Source organism: Protomyctophum bolini (genome assembly GCF_963924005.1).
Source record: "Protomyctophum bolini genome assembly, chromosome: 6".
NCBI classification, from domain to species: Eukaryota; Metazoa; Chordata; class Actinopteri; order Myctophiformes; family Myctophidae; genus Protomyctophum; species Protomyctophum bolini.
In genome coordinates this window covers 21,789,719-21,809,054 of record NC_137867.1, presented here as the reverse complement: position 1 = coordinate 21,809,054, position 19,336 = coordinate 21,789,719, and the positions used below count along the sequence as shown (strand labels likewise).

The window sequence follows — 19,336 nt, the reverse complement described above, 5'->3', positions numbered from 1 at the left end:
TTTTTTTCTTCTTTTTTTTAGATTTTCATTGGTGGGCCAGTCATAATGGTCCCGCGGGCCTGAGGTTGAGTATCACTGCAGTAGACTATATATTGTTGAATCTATCCAAAAAAAAATAGCATGTTCAAGTTGTACAACTTGTATTTGTCTTTGCAATATCTTTTTATATATTTCAAGACTTGAATTCTGAACACTGTACTTGTACTGTAGATAGACAGCCAAGGCCTATAACAAGGCCACTTACATATCTGGCTTCTTGGTTGGGTAAAAACAGTGCTGACGTCTTGAGGAAAATGCCTTGTTATCTACATAGAAGTGTGGATCTTTGTTGTCACATCATGGGAACGAGGGCTATAAATGACTAGAATAATATATAACTGATACGTGTCACAGGCAATGAGAGTAGTCATTATGGGACAAATAGACAAAGGTGATATTAGAAGAAAGTGCTTGTTTCAAGTTACATTTATTGATTAAAAAATGTAAAAGCTCTGCAATAGTTTGATTACAACTTCAATAAAGACCCCCAAAATAATGTGGTATGCGATCTCTGGGGTACGATGATACAAATATATTCATTATAGACAAAACAAATGAATTCTGTAATGAATAGAAATAATAGAAGCTCATGGCCTCTCCTTTATCTTCTTTTTTCTCATTCTCTTCTGTGGGAGTTTATTAAAGACCCACATTGCCCTTGGACATTCAATCAACTTTCAATCACGAGCAATGGATGTATTCAATGAATGCAAAGGCCAGCAATTCATTACAACAATCAGAGGATGAAATCTCTCTTCCTTTCCTTTCATCCTCATCATAACCTCCCCCCCCCCCCCCATACATACACATGCACTTTTATCATTGCTCCAGTTAGTACCAAACCTTCTAGTATACTGTAAACAGAGATTTGTTTGTTTTTACAAAAAATATATTTTTTTCAACTTCTCCCACTTACAAAGTGCACTGCATAGAATAGAATTGCACTTGTACTTTTGCAAAGGCAATTTGTAGTTGTACAGGACAAATTAAAATGATCTTTCAAATATGCAAACAGAAATCTGCCACAAATCTAACCCATAAAAATACTAAAAACGAATTTGTAACACAACATAATATTATATTATGGCCTTTAGTTTGTGGGAAGTATCATTAGTATCATTAATGTTTATTAGTGAAATAACTGATGGGTTCGGAAGTTTGACACAGCAGCAGAATGGTGCTAACAGAATTAAACATATCAGTATCAATCTGTATATCAATCTCAATATCTCAGTATCAATAACTCTCCAAATATTATCCTACATTTTTATTTTTTATTTCCTACCCTCTGCTGTAGTACCTGGAGGTCTTCCTCAGTAACTGGTTCTGCCCTGGTTACCACAGCTTTACTCCCCTGTGGATCAACTACAATTGTCATAACACAGCACATATCCACCATCTCCTCCTGGCACCTTTTCATTCCAGCATCCAGCTCTGCTCTTCGCGTTGGGTCCCGCTTCAGAGCCCCCTTCTCGGCCACGGTGAAACCCAACAGGCCTGCCAAAACCTTGTCCGACAGCACCACGTCTAAGTAACCAGTACCATCAGATATGGTGACACAAATCTGCCACTGACCACCAGTAACGGTCAGTTTCCCAAGGAGAGTCACGATGAAGGCTTTGACACGGATCTCTGTGGCTTGGGTATGTGGCGTGGCGATACGGTTCTGGAGAAGGCATAGATAGCTGAACGGTGGTGAGGTTAGGGTGAGAGCCGTGGAAAAGTTCTCTTCCCTTGCCGTTGTAGAAACAAGTTCAATTTCATGAGCTGTATTTTGAGTACACTCAAACTTAGATTGCACTGTATTACTTTCTTCTACATTAAGAAAGCAGGAATCTATGTCCTCATCCATAAAATCATCCCCCTCATCATCAATCACAATATGGCGGCCACCATGTGATGGCTGCAAAGAGAAGGGCTTGGAATTCTTTGCCTCTTGCTGGCCTCTAGCTTTCCTACCAAAGCTCTGACTGTCTCTTTCTTTGTCTTTCTTGGTAAATGTGGGGTTGCCAACGCCAAGCTGTAATCCAGAACGATTCACTGTCTGTTGTGATGTTCTGTCAAACCGATCAGTCGGTGGTGTTGTTGCACTGTCAAAGCTGTTGGGATTTGCTGTTACACTACTGCTACTATTACTATTGCTCCTGTGACTTCTGTCAGACGGTGGGATGCTGTCTGCACTTTCCTGAAATATTACACTGTCAAGCTCATCCAAGGGGAGGTCATCGAAGTCTTCATCTGGGAAATATTCATCTGCCATATCCTGATCTGTCATCCTGTGGTGAGTCGAGGAGGTAGAAGATACTGGAGTAACAAGAGCTGAATCCCCTTGTTCGTTTACCCAGTGATGACTCTGGGTGGATCCACTTCTGTTGCTTTGAATCAACCCAGTTCTGTAAGAGAATAAGGAAGTTTCAATAATAATATAATATAATAACAGCTGTTTTTTTAACAGCACTGTCTATGGGTCATTAGAAGCTAGATAGGTTTTTGGTAAAGGGTAAGAGCACTACAAAAATATTTGAAAACTGCAAAGGGTATTAATAAATATAAATAATAATAAAATATAGTATATAATACCAGTAAGACGCCCTAAGGGCAAGAAGCAACCTCAAGGTCATGTGCACGCATCCGCCTGGGTGACGGAAAACTGCTGGGCTGGCGCTTTGGCATGGGGAGTCAGATCAACATATGGAATGAAATCTGTACTGGCCATATATGGAGCGTGTCTTGAGTGTACAGGGTTTGATGAGGTCAGATCAACATATGGAATGTCAGAACAGGTCAACTCCATACATGGAGATTTAAGGGTGGCAGTGGAGGTTGGCTGTTGAGGTATCAGTCAAAAAGGAGACATCGAAGAGGAAGGATGGGTGGGATGGATAACATATGGAATGTCAGAACAGGTAGAGAATAGAGATCGCAAGTTATCTATATAACTATGGTTCTATGAATACCGGATGACCGCCAGAGGCGGTGTTTTCAACACCTGGATATACATCACGCGCTCGCGCATTGGTCGAATATTAATACCAACACTGTCACTCGTGACCACCTGTGGGCGTGAACCACCGATATAGGTGCCCATGCCACAGGGATCATCCTCATGAAATCTTTTCGTCGGGATTCCGAGTGACAATGAACTCTGGCGGTCATCCGGTATTCATAGAACCATAGTTATATAGATAACTTGCGTTCTATTACATACCTACTGACCGCCAGAGGCGGTGTTTTCAACACCTGGATGACTCATACCAACAAGGTCACGAGGAATCTGCACTCACCGAACCTCAGTTGCAGGTTGAAGAGGCGGACAGCACTGCCGTCGCCACAGGGTGAGAGGTGGTCACATTCACCCTGTAGAAGCGGGCAAACGTGCACGAAGAGGCCCATGTCGCTGCAGCACAGATATCGGCCAGCGGGACACCCCTCAACGCGGCCCAGGAGGTGGAGACACTCCGAGTTGAGTGGCACCTGACAGGGGGAGCCGGCAGGCCCCGGTGCTTGTAGGCCTGCAAAACTGCGTCCACCACCCAGTGGGAAAGCCGTTGTTTAGAGACGGCACGCCCCTTTCTGTGTCCTCCATAGCACAGGAAGAGGGCGTCTGACTTCCGAAAGCCTGTCGTCCCGGCGATGTACTGCCTCAGGACCCGGATGGGACACAGCCCAGCGGCAGGGAATAGCCCCTCCGCTCCCGGCTGCGGGGTGAAAGCCGCCAACCTGACTGGCTGGTTGACGTGAAAGGCTGAGATCCTCTTGGGGAGAAAAGAGGGGTTGGGCCACAGTGTGACCACAGATCCGTCCGCAGCCCACCTAACACACTCGTTAGCTACTGACAGGGCATGGAGCTCCCCCACCCGCTTGGCGGATGTGATGGCAAGGAGGAAGGCAGTCTTGACTGATAACCACTTGAGGTCAGCTTGCTCCAGTGGCTCGAAAGGTGCTGAGCACAGGGCTTCCAGCACCATAGGCAAGTCCCATGAAGGCACTCGGGTGACGTGTGGGGGGTGCAACCTGACGGCCCCTTTCAGGAAGCTACCCACCCATGGGTGAGACCACAGGGTACGCCCGTCGACTGGCACATGCCGGGCTGAAATGGCGGCCAGATACACTTTCACTGTATTGGGCTGAAGACTCTTATCCAGCAGTGTCTGCAGGTAGCGGAGCAGCACCGGGACAGAGCACGTGGCTGGGTCCACACATTGTTCCTCACACCAGCCAGAGAACAGCTTCCATCTGTTCGCATAAAGTGCTCTAGTGGAGGGCGCCCTAGCGCTGAGTATGGTGCGGATAACTGAAGGATCACAGGAGTTTAGTAGGAGGTCCGGCCCTTCAGGGGCCAAACATGGAGCCGAAGTCGGTCCGGACAGGGGTGCCAGATGCGGCCCCCTACTTGAGAGAGGAGATCCTGCCTCGACGGCAGAGGCCAAGGCGTCCCGTCGAGGAGTTGCTGGATCATGGGGAACCAAATCCTCCCAGGCCAGTATGGTGCCACCAGCAGCACTGCGTGCCCGTCTGTGGCTATCCTGTGCAGGGTGAGCTTGATTAGTGGGAATGGAGGGAACGCGTACAGCAGACCGTCCCGAGGCCAGGGGTGGGCCAGTGCGTCTTGCCCCAACGGGCTGGATGGTTCGGTCAGGGAGAACCACTGGGGACAGTGCGTCGACGCGCTCGAGGCGAACAGGTCCACTCCAGCTTTCCCGAACCTCCTCCATATCTCCCGAACCACTGCAGGATTCAGCCTCCATTCCCCCGGAGGAGGGCATCCGCGTGAAAGCAGGTCTGCAGCCTGGTTGTTCAGCCCTGGGAGATGCACCGCTCTGAGACTCGCCAAGCGAGGGAACGCCCACCGAAGGAGTCTCTGGGCCTCCAGCAGAGACTGCTCGGATCTGACGCCTCCCTGATGGTTTACATGGTAAACAGTGGACGTATTGTCTGTCCTGACAAGGACGTGTTTCCCTTCTAGGGCAGGGAGGAAGTGCCTGAGGGCAAGCCACACTGTACGGAGCTCGAGTACATTTATGTGCTGCTGCCTCCGCCGAGGGTCCCAGGTCCCTCTGACAGTTCTGTGTTCCCACACGGCCCCCCAGCCTGAGAGGGACGCATCCGTCACAATAACCTCCCGGCGGGAGGGTATTGAGCCCAAGACGACCCCGCGGCAAAGGTCTTGCCGTTTTTTCCAAGGATCCAGCAATCGCCGGCACTGGCTGGATGTACTCACCAGCCTCTTCTGGTGCCTCTTGGGGTCGAGGCCCAAGGCGTTGGTCCACCTCTGTAGAGGGCGCAAAGAAAGAAGCCCCAGGGGCACGATTGTGGATGCAGCCGTCAGCATGCCTAGCAACCTGAGGAGCTGGCCATATGTCACCCTTGTACCCCCTTGGACACGGGAGACAAGCTCTAGGATGTCGTCCACCCGCCGCGGGGAGGGGCAAGCTTTCATCGAGACAGAGTTGATGGCGATGCCGATGAAAACTACGTCCTGCCGGGGAGTCAGAGAGCTCTTGGTGAAATTCACCGTGAGTCCCAGTTGTTTCACATGGTCCAGAAGGGCAGCCGTGTCGCAGAGCACCCTCTCTCGACTCGAGGCGGCCAGGAGCCAGTCGTCCAGGTATGGAAGGATCCTCATACCTCCGGCTTGTAGCGGGGCAAGCGCTGCTGCCATGCACCTGGTGAAGACCCGGGGGGAGAGAGAGAGCCCGAACGGGAGCACCCGGAATTGGTAAGCCTGCCCCATGAAGGCAAAGCGAAGGAACTCCCTGTGGTGTGGTGCCACTGGCACGTGGAAATAAGCATCTTTCAGGTCGATGCTCGTGAACCAGTCGTTGGCTGACACGGACTGGAGAACGTCCACCGTTCGCAGCATCCGAAAAGAAAACACCTTCAGGTACTGGTTCAGTCGCCTGAGGTCGAGGATCGGCCGAAGCCTGCCATCCTTTTTTGGAACTAGAAAGTAAAAAGAGTAGTACCCTCTTAGTTGAGCTGCACCAGGTACACTTTCTATGGCTCCCTTTTGTAGGAGCTCTGTAATTTCTTGACTGAGGGCTTGAGCCTTCAGTGGGTCGTCGACCATGGTCATTCTTACCCCATTGAATGGTGGGGGCCGACGTCTGAACTGGATCCTGTAGCCCCTGGATAGTGTCGATAGCACCCAAGGGTCTGGGGTTAAGGCTTCCCAGCAGGTGAGATGTTGTGGGGTGAACCTGCTGGGGCCTGGGTCCGGGGGGTCATGTCCGACTCCCCCGGGCCTGAGATGGTCCGGAGGAACGCCTGTTAGAGGCCCCACGCCTAGGCGCCCTGCCTGTGGGTGCCCGAAAGGAAGGCTGCGGGGGGCTCTGTTGGGGTCGGCCCTGCCGAGGGAAGGAACCTCTGCCACTCGAGGAACGTCTACCACTCGCGGCTGGGTAGGAAGGAGCCGAGTATCTGCCAGCCCGGGACGCAGACCTGCCAGATCCCTGACGCAGGTCAGCATACTGCTTCCTGGACTTCTGTGCCTGCACACTACGCTCCAGGGCTTCTTGAGCTGCGGGTCCAAACACCTCCCCTGGGACGACAGGCAGCTTTAGGAGCGAATCCCTGCATCTGCTCGACAATGGGGACTGGGCGAGCCAAACCTGGCGACGGGCCATGGTCAGAGTGGACATCAGTCTTCCAAGTTCCCTGGTCATATAGGCAAAGGTCCTGAGGGAAACATCGCTCAGGCTCTGTGTCGGGGCATCCGCCCCCGCCGTCTGGAGAGACTGGGATAGGGCCAGGACCAGATGAGAAAGGGAGTTGCCGAAACGCGCCATACGAGCTGCTGTGTCGTAGCTCTTTGTCAGGAAGTCGTCCGTGACTCTGCACTGCGCTCGTGGACAACGAGCATCAGGCCTGAGGGCCTCGTCTGGGGACACTACCAGAGAGGCAATGGTCTCACCAATTGGAGGCATGCGGTCCAAACCCAATGCGGCCGCACCCTCCATGGTCGACAAGGCCCTGCAGTCCCGTGGGACGTGGGGCCTGGACTTCGGGTCCCCCCAAGACGACTGGAGTTCCCTTATGAAGTCTGCAGAGGGAGGCACACTGAAGGGCGCCGGCTGTTCAGTGCCCTTAAAAAAGGCATTTTGAATTGGGGCTGTATTCCCAGAGGCGTCAAGCCCCAGCCGTGACAACGCCACCAGGATGGTCTGCCTGGTTAAAGAGACTTCGTCCCCAGGCATCCGAGCAGCATCCCCCTCCGACGCCAGAGAACTCGTCTCTGAGTAGTGGAGCGAATGTGCCCCCCCCTCGTCCTCTTCCTGGTCCTCAAGACTAGTGAAGAGGGAGTCAGAGGCTGTGATGGAAATGGCATCTTCATCTCGCCCTCTGACCTCCCTGGCATGACCATAGAGGTCATCTCCGCCCCGGCGCCGAGGCACTGAAGCCATTGTATCGGCGGTAGGGACACCAGGCTGCAGATTGAGCAGGAGGGCCTTAATCTGCGCAAATTCAGAGGCCAACGTGTCCACCTTGTGGGCCAAGGGGTCATCGCTGGTGACAGTGGCTTCTTTAACCACAGTGGCTACTTTGGGCTTCTTTGAGCCCTTGGCCATTGCCCTCACATCCTTGCGCTTACGGGGGTCACTCACCGGGCTCAAGGTGGGCATTACTGAGCAAGCTGTGTTGCTAAAGAAACTCTCCACTGCAGCCAGCCTCGCAACTCTTGCCGCATAGGGCATGCTGGCACAGTTGGTACAGGCCTCCTCTGTCAGTGCCTGTCTTAGATGGGCAATGCCGAGGCAGCCCGGGCACATATCATGGCCATCTTCCAGACTCAGTAAGGCTGAGCATTCAGTACAGATGCTGTCCATGATGGCAAGCGGTGGAGCGAGACACACTCTCAGTGCTTGTGTTATGTGAAGCGGTGGAGCGAGACACACTCTCAGTGCTTATGTTAGGTGGCGGTACGCCGTGACAGTTGCCAAGGCAGCGGAGCGAGGAACACTCTCTTAACGCCTATATGGGCACTACACCGAAACGGCACTGAGTGAGTTATATTAATTAATTAAATAAATCAAATCAGCCCTCGGCGTTGAATGGGTTAACCAATACAACCAATATAATCACACTGTAGCAGCCCTTGCTGAAATACAGTGGCAGGCGGCAGAGCCAAGCCTATATTAATGCAAAAATAGAAACAGGGCAATTAATAGAAAATAAATCAAATCAGCCCTCTGCGTTGAATGGGTTAACCAATACAACCAAAATATAACCACACTGTAGCAGCCCTTGCTGAAATACAGTGGCAGGCGGCAGAGCCAAGCCTATATTAATGCAAAAACAGAAACAGGGCAATTAATAGAAAATAAATCAAATCAGCCCTCTGCGTTGAATGGGTTAACCAATACAACCAAAATATAACCACACTGTAGCAGCCCTTGCTGAAATACAGTGGCAGGCGGCAGAGCCAAGCCTATATAAATGCCAAAATAGAACAGGGCAATTAATAAGAAATAAATCAACGCCTATTCAACTTTTAAACGGGACAGTAATCCAGTAAACTACAACGATAGAGGTGGAGCGAGGTACACTCTCGTTGCTCACGTCAGCAGCCCAACCACAGCACGCAAACGTGCGGCGCCGGTTTTAAACACGTTGACAAACAATAGTAGGACGTAATCAAAATACTATCCAGCTACAACGATAGCGGAGGAGCGAGGGACACTCTCGTTGCTACGTTAGCACAAACACACGTTGTCAACAAACACACGTTGTCAAACAACAGTAGGAAGTAATCCATATACTATCCAGCTACAACGATAGCGGAGGAGCGAGGGACACTCTCGTTGCTACGTTAGCACAAACACACGTTGTCAACAAACACACGTTGTCAAAGAACAGTAGGAAGTAATCCATATACTATCCAGCTACAACGATAGCGGAGGAGCGAGGGACACTCTCGTTGCTACGTTAGCACAAATACAGCGCGCAAACATGCGGCGCTGGTTCCAAACACAGTTGTCAAACAACAGTATAAAGAATAGGTTACTCACGTGCGAGCTGCTCACAGAAACACTTCGTTGTTCCTACAGAACGCACGCCAGCAGCAGCGGCGGGGCGAGAGGCACCCTCAATGCTGCAGTCTGTCACTTACCTCACAGTGACAAAGTTATCCGTATCGAACGCACGGGGGGGAACCCCAGTCATGAAACAAAGCAAACAAACCACGCGTCTCAGGAGGGCACAAGGCAGCTCCAACCGCATTGGTTTTGAGACACCAAAGCGTAGCTGTTCTAGTTTCCAACGACCTGCGCTTTTCGAGGCGAAAAGATGAAAGAGGATGATCCCTGTGGCATGGGCACCTATATCGGTGGTTCACGCCCACAGGTGGTCACGAGTGACAGTGTTGGTATTAATATTCGACCAATGCGCGAGCGCGTGATGTATATCCAGGTGTTGAAAACACCGCCTCTGGCGGTCAGTAGGTATGTAATAGAACTAAGGGTTTGAGTAAGTGACTAACTCATTAACTGTTTGAATGACTCCCCATTGATGAAGCATGCTTCCAGTACAGTATTAAGACAATGTCCTTGTTTCCTCCTTCTACTTTCCAGACGAACTCAACACGGAAACATGCTTCTCCATTATGCTGCAGCTAGAAATGCTAGCATTTCATATTTTACTTTTATGAGTTAATTAAATTCAAATGACTCATCTAACAATTAGCACAATGTTATGGTGTCACTTCAGTAACCACCCACCTGGATGAGGCCGTGGAAGAGTGGCTCCTGACAGAAGATACAGTGGAGGCTTCACTGAGAGTCCCATAGCCACTTTCCACAATAGGCCCATTGAAGGCTCCTCCCCTCTCCTCCTGGGCTTCCAGGCTGGCCAACAACTCCTGGTCATCTACACCCAAGTCATCCATTTCCTGGTTACCTACAACACCGACCATGACCATCAGTCAGTTTAATTGACTTGAGGTATGTTCCAGCCAAAAACTATCTGATGACGATAAAGATCAATTCAAAAAAATGATTTGTTTAAATTACTTTCTCACAATGTGGACACAACTTAGAACAAACTTTTTTGTTCAAATTCATCATATGCAGAGCCTGGATGTGTGTAATTATTATTAGTTCATCTTACAGGTATTTCAGTTGAATTCAGATAGTAAATGGTAAATGGTAAATGGTGCATTTATATAGCGCCTTTATCCAAGGCGCTTTACATAGATTGTGCATTACATTCACCCATTCACACACCGATGGCAGCGGAAACCATGCAAGGCACCAACTAGCACATCGGGAGCAATTAGGGGTTCAGTGTCTTGCTCAAGGACACTTCGACAGTAACTCTGGGTCAATCCCATAGTCCCATCCAAACAATGTAATGACAATTAAATAATTTCAAATGGGTTTGGTTTAATTGCTTTGACAATACGGAAAAACTCAGAACAGAACAAACTGATTTGTTCATATTTATCATGTGTGGAGGTGTGTAATTATCTGACAGTTAATTCAGAACATGTATTTCGAATTGATTCAGTGTTAACAAGAACATTGCAATGGCTTCTTTCTTCCCCAATCAAACAGCTGCCAGCTAGATGAAGTGCATGCCACGGCCCACCCTATCATTATCCTTGCTGATGACAACCACATAGTTGAAGCAACAACAAAACCACACAAGCGCCAGCTTTGCCATACTTTGGTCTGGTTCTGCCGGGATTTCCTGCTCTGCCTCACTCTGTGGCGCTTCTTCAGGCAGACCCAGGGCCCTGCACAGCATCCTTCCCTGCGTGGGAAAAAAACAGAAATTGCCAATGATCAAGAACCAAAGCCAGCATTGTTTTTATCCTCACTTCAGGTGATGTGAGAACAGAAATAAAGCAATACAGAGCAGTATAATCACACATGCAGAGCCTAAATGGCCAGATGATGAATCAGGACTCAAACTCCAGTTTCAGGTGCCACTGTAATTCTAAAATTAAAGTATGCGTCTTCACATTAAAACCGGGAGAGCATCTTGTCATTTTAGATTTTAGCGTTGACTATGCTTCTGCTATTTTTAAACATTTTTGAAAAATCTTGAAAGTGTGAGATCCACTGATTTAGAAGGCGTTTGTATCGGCCTCACAGTATGTGTGTGTGTAATCATGGATTAAAGCAAATCACACTGTGGCTTTAACTTTCGCTTTTATGAAATATCCAAGACTATTAAGATGTTATGGAAGATGCTTCAGAATCGTAACATATTGCTTGTTTGACCACTTAAAATGCTCTAATTTTAAAACAATAAACAGAAATCACAAATGTGAAGTGAGGGGCGCTAATATATTAAAGTCTAACTCATGCTGATTAGGTGATGTAATGGTGATGTAAAACAAACGGTGACAAAACAAACTAAATTCTCTTTATTGTTAATGGCATTTAATGTTTGTGTTTAGGGACAAGATTATGTACATTTTCCCTTCATTGTCAATGGCGTTTTTAAAACAAACATTGAACTAAAAACATTAAACCTGTATCAAAAATGGCCCATCTACAAGCTCGCATTGAGAGGGTTATTGGGCTATTTTGGGTTATTTTTGGCTATTTTCTCTGTCCAACATGCTTCCATAGAAGACATGCTGGGCTTCTATGGAATCCAAATGAGTACAATCAGTCGTGGCGACTGAGAACTTTAATGCATGTGTAATTCACATTTTCATTTCAAGAGAAATTCAGCTTACCTGGCTGTTCCTGTCCACCATGTCCTCTACCTCTCCTCCCAGGACCTCCACATTACCTGGAGCCAGCAGCAACACTCCCAGTCTACACACCATCTGTCCCTTTAGCTGGAGCTTCACCCCAGGCCTAGATGTTGGAGGAAAGGTAGGCTGTATCGCTGTTTCAAATTAAGCGGATTTATATGGTCCCATATGACGTAGATTAATTTATTTGAAATGTTTGAAATATTTGGAAATGTTGTAGTAAGCTGTAGTATTCAGATGCTAAAAACCAAAAAGCAAACAAATGAAAAAGAAAGTGTGACTCGCGTTGCGGCAACCACACTGGTTATCACGAGACTGTCACAATATGGTCATATATTGACATTCCCATACTGTATATGGGGAAGGGCCCCTGGCGATGTCATCTATGTCCCAGTGCAAAATGATCCGCTGATGAATAACTACCCGATTAATAATAATAATAATAATAAACTTTATTTGTATAGCACCTTTCATACATAAATGTAGCGCAAAGTGCTTCACAGGGCAGCACTTTGCAAAAGATTAAGACAGATGCGTTCCTGTGCTGGCGCGCCAACATGGACATCAATATGTGACGGACACGAGATGCAGGATTTCATAGTATATGCGACCTTCAGTTGAAATGAAGCATCAACTGACATTGGAAAATTACTGACATTTCCAAAGAGTAAGACAAATTTTGTTTTTCTCCAAACACAGACGTTATGAAATGTAACTCAATATCATAAACGACAGAGTCACATGCCTGACAAAATCGCCTGTATAGTTGTTTATTTTCTTATATGACGTGCCTATGGAGATTCCAATACAAAATAATAATGCCATGCCCGTAACCCATGGATAGTGGGAGTGGTGTCAGGACTTCTATAATCTATTGGCCTCATTGTCTTGATGGCATGCTTGCCGCCTGCTCGTGAGATGCACCCGTGCAAGCCAGGAGTGATTGCCCGCCAAGCAGCCGATGCCCTTGCATGTTGTCGAGCACACCGTTTGCATGGAATCGTTTATCATGTGAAGCGAAACATTGTGCTCCCTTCCCTGCATCTCAGCCAATCACAGGCCAAGTCTTCCCCAAACATCCTGGAGAAAACAATATTGTGGAAGGATGTGTGAAGGGCACTCCAGTGGCAAGGTCTCACATGTAACAACCTGTATAGTCAAACTCATTCCTCCAAGTGGAGTTAAAGTAATTGTAATCAAAACATGTTTTTTGAGTGAAGGGGGTCCATTTGACAGACCTGAGTGCAGTGCTGAGTGCAGGGATAGGCTGGTACTCCATGGCCTCTAAGCTCTGGACTCCATCTGTCACCTGCATAACAGATGAAACAGTCAGTGGTCTGCCTTCTGTCCCCAGAGTCTAAACCAAAACTGTAGAAGCACCATTCAGCCTTTATGCACAACATACAGTAACTGGAGCAAACTCACTCATGTTAGCAGTAGATAAGATAACCAAAATAATAATTATTATCAAATTAGAGAACCAGAATAATTAACTATAATCAAATCCAAGTTATTCAAATTGATTAGAAATTCTTTGCAATTTTGAACAAATATCAGTCAAAACATGGGTCTAGGAGTCTCCAAAATTAGGATCGGACCCAAAGATCTGGCATTGGTCGGGCTCTATTGTTCACTAGCTTGCACCGGACCTGTAGCAGGAGCATGCGGGTCGTTTTGACCTCCCAGGGCTTTTGGGTGATCTGAGTGACAGCAGATACATCTTCATTTGCACAGTCTGTGCCCCTCCATTTCTGCAGCTGACCATAGGCTGGCTGACTGATGTCCAGTAATGAGTCAACCTAAAACATAATTGGGAATACTTTCAGTTATTGAGGATAGTCCCTGCATATTTAATTATTAATAATCTTAAACGTTGGTATCAATTTGGGTTGTGTAGTTCCTTCATTGCCATGTAACTCCAAATATTGGTGAGAAACAGTATATCTTCACTAAGTTGCTCAGTGGATTAAAGCTGTATTATCCAAAATACTCTCATATTATATTGACTAATATCATTTATATTGGTGAAACCGGTCTAAAAGACACAACCGGGTTGTCATTTAATGCGAATCTGCTTTCTTATTCTTATATATTTGGAGTTACTTTGCCAGTTAATATTTGGCAAGGTATAACTACCCAACTCAAACCTGACGTGCCAGCCATAAATAGAGCTTCTCAGCCATAAATAGAGCTTCCCGTTCCTATCTTAGGTGCTCCAACCAGGTAGTCTACTAACGAACCGCTTTGGACATTCGAATCGACATACACGGTTGTTGCCCAACAGCGATGATATGATGCACCCACCTGGACACAAAAGGTGCCATTGAGCTCGTGGGCCTGGGCCAGTCCATCAGGAAGGACACCATGGCCCAAGACCTTCAGGTCTACCAACAGCCACTGGTCCAACACCTAAAGGAGGTACACAAACAATATATGGTGGTTGTCTGCAATTACGGCTTTCAAAAACATTCTACTGTCTGTCTGCTAGGTTTTGCTGCTTTACAACGCAAGTGTAATTAACCCAATTAAATGCATACAATAATAACTATGACACAGTCTCTAGGATTAATATCATGTAGGCTATTCATGATGTGAATACAATGTGATACAAATACAAAAAGTCATTAGGTCATTAGCTCAATGTAAAATGGTGTGAGGTTATTTAGCCTGCAAAGAAAATAAACATCTGAACATCTCAACACATTTGTTGTAAATAGACAAGTAAGACGCGCAAACGGGGGAAGCGAACGCAGCTCGTACATATTTGGGGTTTTTTAAGATTTTTTGAAGTAATTTTTTTTTTAAGTTAAGTTTTTTTAAGTTAAGGTGTGTGTGTGTGTGTGTGTGTGTGTGTGTGTTTTTTGTGTGTGATACAGCTGCGCCCTCTGGTGGCGGGCAGGTGGTGTAACAGCGGGACAGACAGACAGACAGACAGACAGACAGACATGATCTGCTAGGTCTCATAGTTAGTGCTCACTGCGTTCGCAATAACCCTACACTACAACTGAAATTTGCAGTGTGAAGTGAGGGGCGCTAATATATTAAAGTCTAACTCATGTTGCTATGATTAGGTGATATAATGGTGATGTAAAACAAACGGTGACAAAACAAATTAAATTCTCTTTATTCTTAATGGCATTTAATGTTTGACGTTCAGTGTCAATGGCGTTTTTAAAACAAACATTGAACTAAAAACAATTAAACCTGTATATAGGAGGGGCTAGCACCTCTCAAAAATACAAAAGTATAAACATATACTATTCAAAAGTACATTTTGGACTATTCTAATTATGTCTCCTCTCCTTATGATCGGATTCCTTGTTCTTCCTTCCTATTTCTATTCTTCCCTTTCCTCCTGGAAAACTACAAAATGATGGAGCTTGTACGGAAACAAATACAAATACCTACCTGTAAAGTAAACCTGTGATGTCACGTGATAATAAAGCTTATTCTGATTCTTAATATTAACACATTATTTTAACAAAGCTTTTGCAGAACCCTAACTCTCTGAAACCACCTAGTGAATTCACTGACTTGCTTGTAGAACTATTATGCTACAAAATATTCCCCATTGAATGCAATGCAACCAAATCGACAAAACTGGCAGGCACTCAGTTTTATGTATTTATAATTTGCAAAGGGTTGCCTACAGTTGACCGAAAGAATAGGGTCACGAATACAAGCGTCCGAAATGAGTTTTCTCCGACGGGTGGCTGGCATCTCCCTTAGAGATAGGGTGGGAAGTTCAGTCACGCGAGGGAGACTTTGAGTAGAGCCACTGCTTCTTCGCCTGGAAAGGAGCCAGCTTAGGTGGCTCGGGCATCTGGTTAGGATGCCTCTCGAGCGTCTCCCTAGGGAGGTCCTCGATGCACGTCCCACTGGGAGGAGACCCCGGGACAGACAAAGGCGCAGATGGAGGGATTACATCGACTCACTGGCCTTGGAATGCCTATAGGGATCCCCCAGGAGGAAGTTACTAAAGTTGCTCTGGAGAGGAATGTCTGGAGCTCTCTGGTGGCGATGTTGCCCCTGCGACCCGACTACGGATAAGCGGTTAAAGATGGATGGATGGATGCATACAGTTTTTGCAGTAAATGTAAACAATTTGTTGGGAATTACTTAAACTGTACTGTGCATCTCAAATAAGGTGAAACCGTGCTGATAGGTGAGAATTCTCAGCCTGGTCAAATTTATTCAAACGTCCACATTTAACTTCAGTAAAATCTGCTTTTGAAGTTGTATTAATTGATTTTACCCTTCTTGAGCTGAAGATCAATCCAGCTGCACTAAAAAGCCTTTCACAAGCAGCAGTCAGAGGTAGGTAGTGCTATGTTTAACTTGAGTGACAGGATGATTACAGCCAGGTAAGACGTAGAAATGTCCACACCTCCATCACCATTACCACCTACTGCCGAGAAAATCATTTCAGTTGAGAGCTTTTAAGATATTCATGGTTTACTGTGAGTGGTTTCCTCCTGTCAGGAACGCAGCGTGAGGCCAATAAATAAATAAATCTACAGCTGACTTCAAAGCTATGCTAAAAACAACAAATACCAACAACCTTCATAGAAATGTAGTTGGGTCAAAAGTACATTTATTAAATGTAGTGGAGTATCAGAATCATCTTCATTGGCACAGCACAGGTTTACACAGGTGTAAAAAAGTCGGTTAATAACGTTTTTGTTATTTTGAGGAAGGGAAAAGAAAAAGTGGATATCTCATATAGGCCTATTGTATACTAGAGGTTCGGGCCTCACATCTTGAGTTCGGGCCGCTAAACGTATCTGTAAGTCCTTGGGCATGCCCATAAATGGATCTCAGGATCTGACAGTCCTCGTCTCCTTTATGCCCATATGGAGATCTCTGTTAGTTCTTGTCCCTTTTATGCCCATATATGGCACATAAGTGTTGTCTTTAACTGGTTTTAAAGAAATTGCTTTACAGAAAAGTAGTGCAATTTTCTCACCTTAACCAACTGTTTATTTGACTTTAATACCCACTTAGTTATTAATTATATAGGCATTCATGATGAGTAATTCATCAAATATCTAATATAGAGTAAATATATTTTTGTGAAAGCGCCACCAATAGTCAGCCCCATGCCACAATACTGATATTATGGTCAAAATAAATTGTGATACTTTGTCCCCATCTTCCAGGTCCAGCCATGACTTCATGGGTGCGTTCGGAAATGCGCCCTGAACAGCACTGGTGTGCTTGTTCTTTTTTTCAGTGCACTCGGTGCATTGTCGGTCGAAAATCCAGTGCGCTGCGCACCGGGTGTGCCGAGTTCCCGCACTGAGCGACCCTACCCTGAAGCTGGGGTTGTCCGGTGTGAATGCGTCCCAGCTGTGGTCGTTCGTAAATAAAGCACACTGAACGCACTCTGTGACGTCAACGCCCACCACACTCAACAAACTGACCGCATTTCCAAACGCACCCCATGTATTATTAAGCATCCCTCCTTGTTACCTGTTGGTTAATTTGTTGCTGTGAGAGACGGCCGCCTCCCTCCTCCTGCAGCCACTCGACACAGGCCTCCAGCCAAGCATAGGGTACCTGGACATGCCATGAGGTCTTCAGCCAGGCCTGAGCAGCTCGCACCACTCCCTGGGTCTCAGGGGCCATCCTCCGCTTTTAATAGAGATGTACTCCACCTGAACATGATTCTTCTATTACTGCTACCATTACTGCATGCATGTGCACAACCCCAGCCAACTTGCTTACTATAGTTGCTCTGGCAAAAATGGTTATTCAGTGTTTCTTAGCATCAATCACTGCACTTAGCGCACTAATTGTGCTATAGACTTAAATACAACAATAGCTACAGGTATATATCATATTAAGTTGAATCACACGCACGCATGCGCACACACAAACGTGCACGCGCGCGCGCACACACACACACACACACACACACACACACACACACACACACACACACACACACACACACACACACACACACACACACACACACACACACACACACACACACACACACACACACAGAGTATAAATGTGGAGTCCAGCAAGAAAGTGGGAAAGACAAATCAACTGTACATATTTATCACTATGTTTAATTAAGTTGTTATTAAGCACCGTATTTGGATTAACCTGCTAATGTACTAAACCAGCATTGATCAAAATGCTGGCCACCACCATAACAAACTATCTTTACACCTGGGAAAAACTGAATCCATTCTCTTTGGATCTAATAGTAATCTCAGCAAGGCAAATGGCTTCTTGGTTAGAGTGGGTGACAATGTTATCACACGTAAAGATAAAATTACCTACCTAGGTGATAAAATGGCCACCCAAGTAATCAAAAAAGTCAACCAAAGAACAAAGATTCCTTTAAAGGATCTCCTCACTGGTCAACAAAAACACCTTGAAGACCTTAACAGGAGCCCTCGTACAAGGTTTCTTTGACTATGCATGCACCTCCTGGTACCACAGCACCTCAAAGGCCCTTAAAACTAGGCTCCAAACTTCCCAAAACAAACTGGTCAGGCTCCTACTTGGCCTCACCCCCCGAACCCACCTCACCCCTGCCCACTTTGACAGGCTGGAATGGCTTAGGGTCGACGATAGAGTACAGCATCTTGCAATGGGTCTGGTCCACAAGATTCGATACACCACCAAGATACCCATGTACCTGTCTAGAAGATACTTCCTTAATGTTAACGAAGTCCACACCCACAACACCAGAGGGAGTGTAACGAACCATGTATAACCCAGATTCGGCACAAACAAGGGACTAAATTCATTTCGCTCCTATGCCACCAAAACGCCCTACCAACTGTCATTAAGACATGCGAATCCCTCGACTCCTTCAAAACCACTCTCAAAGGGCACCTACGGACGGCTGCAATTCGAAACTGGCCCCAGTAAAATCTGAATCCCCCCACCTCCCCCCTTTTCCCCTCACTGTATATGTTTTTTTTTCCCTTTTTACCTCCTTTATGATGAATTCCTGTTCTGTTCTTTGACTATATAGAAGTGTCTATTTGTACGTCTCTAAATGTTTTGATGAATTGAACATGGTGGACCCTCTTGTAAACAAGTGTAATGCTTAATTGGGTCGTCCACTCACAGTTAACAGTCTTTGTATTGAGTTTGTGCTTGAAATGTACTGTAATCCTGCAACTGTTAATACATTTCAGTCAATCAAAACCAAGCATTCACACCAAGCATTCTTCGAATTTATTCCATACCTTGAGATTTAATTGCTGCTAGCCGATTTAATAAAATGTTAGTAGGTAGTGAAATGATTGTTGGGACTATCGTCATATCATGCAAGTATTTTTCCCCACTATCAATGAATGACGTAAAAATAAAAACAAAAGAAAAAAACAAGGCGCCAAAGTTTGGCAGTGAGTTAACCCATGTATTTCACAAAAATACACTTTTCGCCATGTAACATTTTGTCGTAATGAACGGCAATTACAGTAAAACATGAGAGCACAACTATAGCCTAATAAATCATCACCAGTAAACGTCAGATTACCTTTGAAGATCACACGTTTAGGTAAGAAAGATTTTATAAGCTAAGGAAAGAACCCATCTTCTGTAAATTTCAACCAAACT

The 19,336-nt window shown here is 46.2% G+C and overlaps 1 protein-coding gene across 2 annotated transcripts; it reads right to left on the bottom strand.

The window, feature by feature from the left end:
- Positions 1-450: 450 nt before the first annotated feature.
- Positions 451-19,335, bottom strand: rmi1 (RMI1, RecQ mediated genome instability 1, homolog). 2 transcript variants are annotated; one of them, XM_080765536.1, is made up of 9 exons: positions 19,257-19,335; positions 17,219-17,403; positions 14,051-14,155; positions 13,396-13,545; positions 12,985-13,055; positions 11,726-11,849; positions 10,701-10,788; positions 9,756-9,933; positions 451-2,432 (listed from the first exon to the last, which is right to left on the bottom strand). In XM_080765536.1, exons 2-9 carry the CDS (start codon positions 17,372-17,374, stop codon positions 1,307-1,309), a joined length of 1,998 nt encoding a protein of 665 aa, XP_080621662.1. In that variant the 5' UTR covers positions 17,375-17,403; positions 19,257-19,335; the 3' UTR covers positions 451-1,306. The 2 variants fall into 2 exon arrangements, with proteins under 2 accessions (XP_080621662.1, XP_080621663.1); XM_080765537.1 differs by lacking the exon at positions 13,396-13,545.
- Position 19,336: the final 1 nt, after the last annotated feature.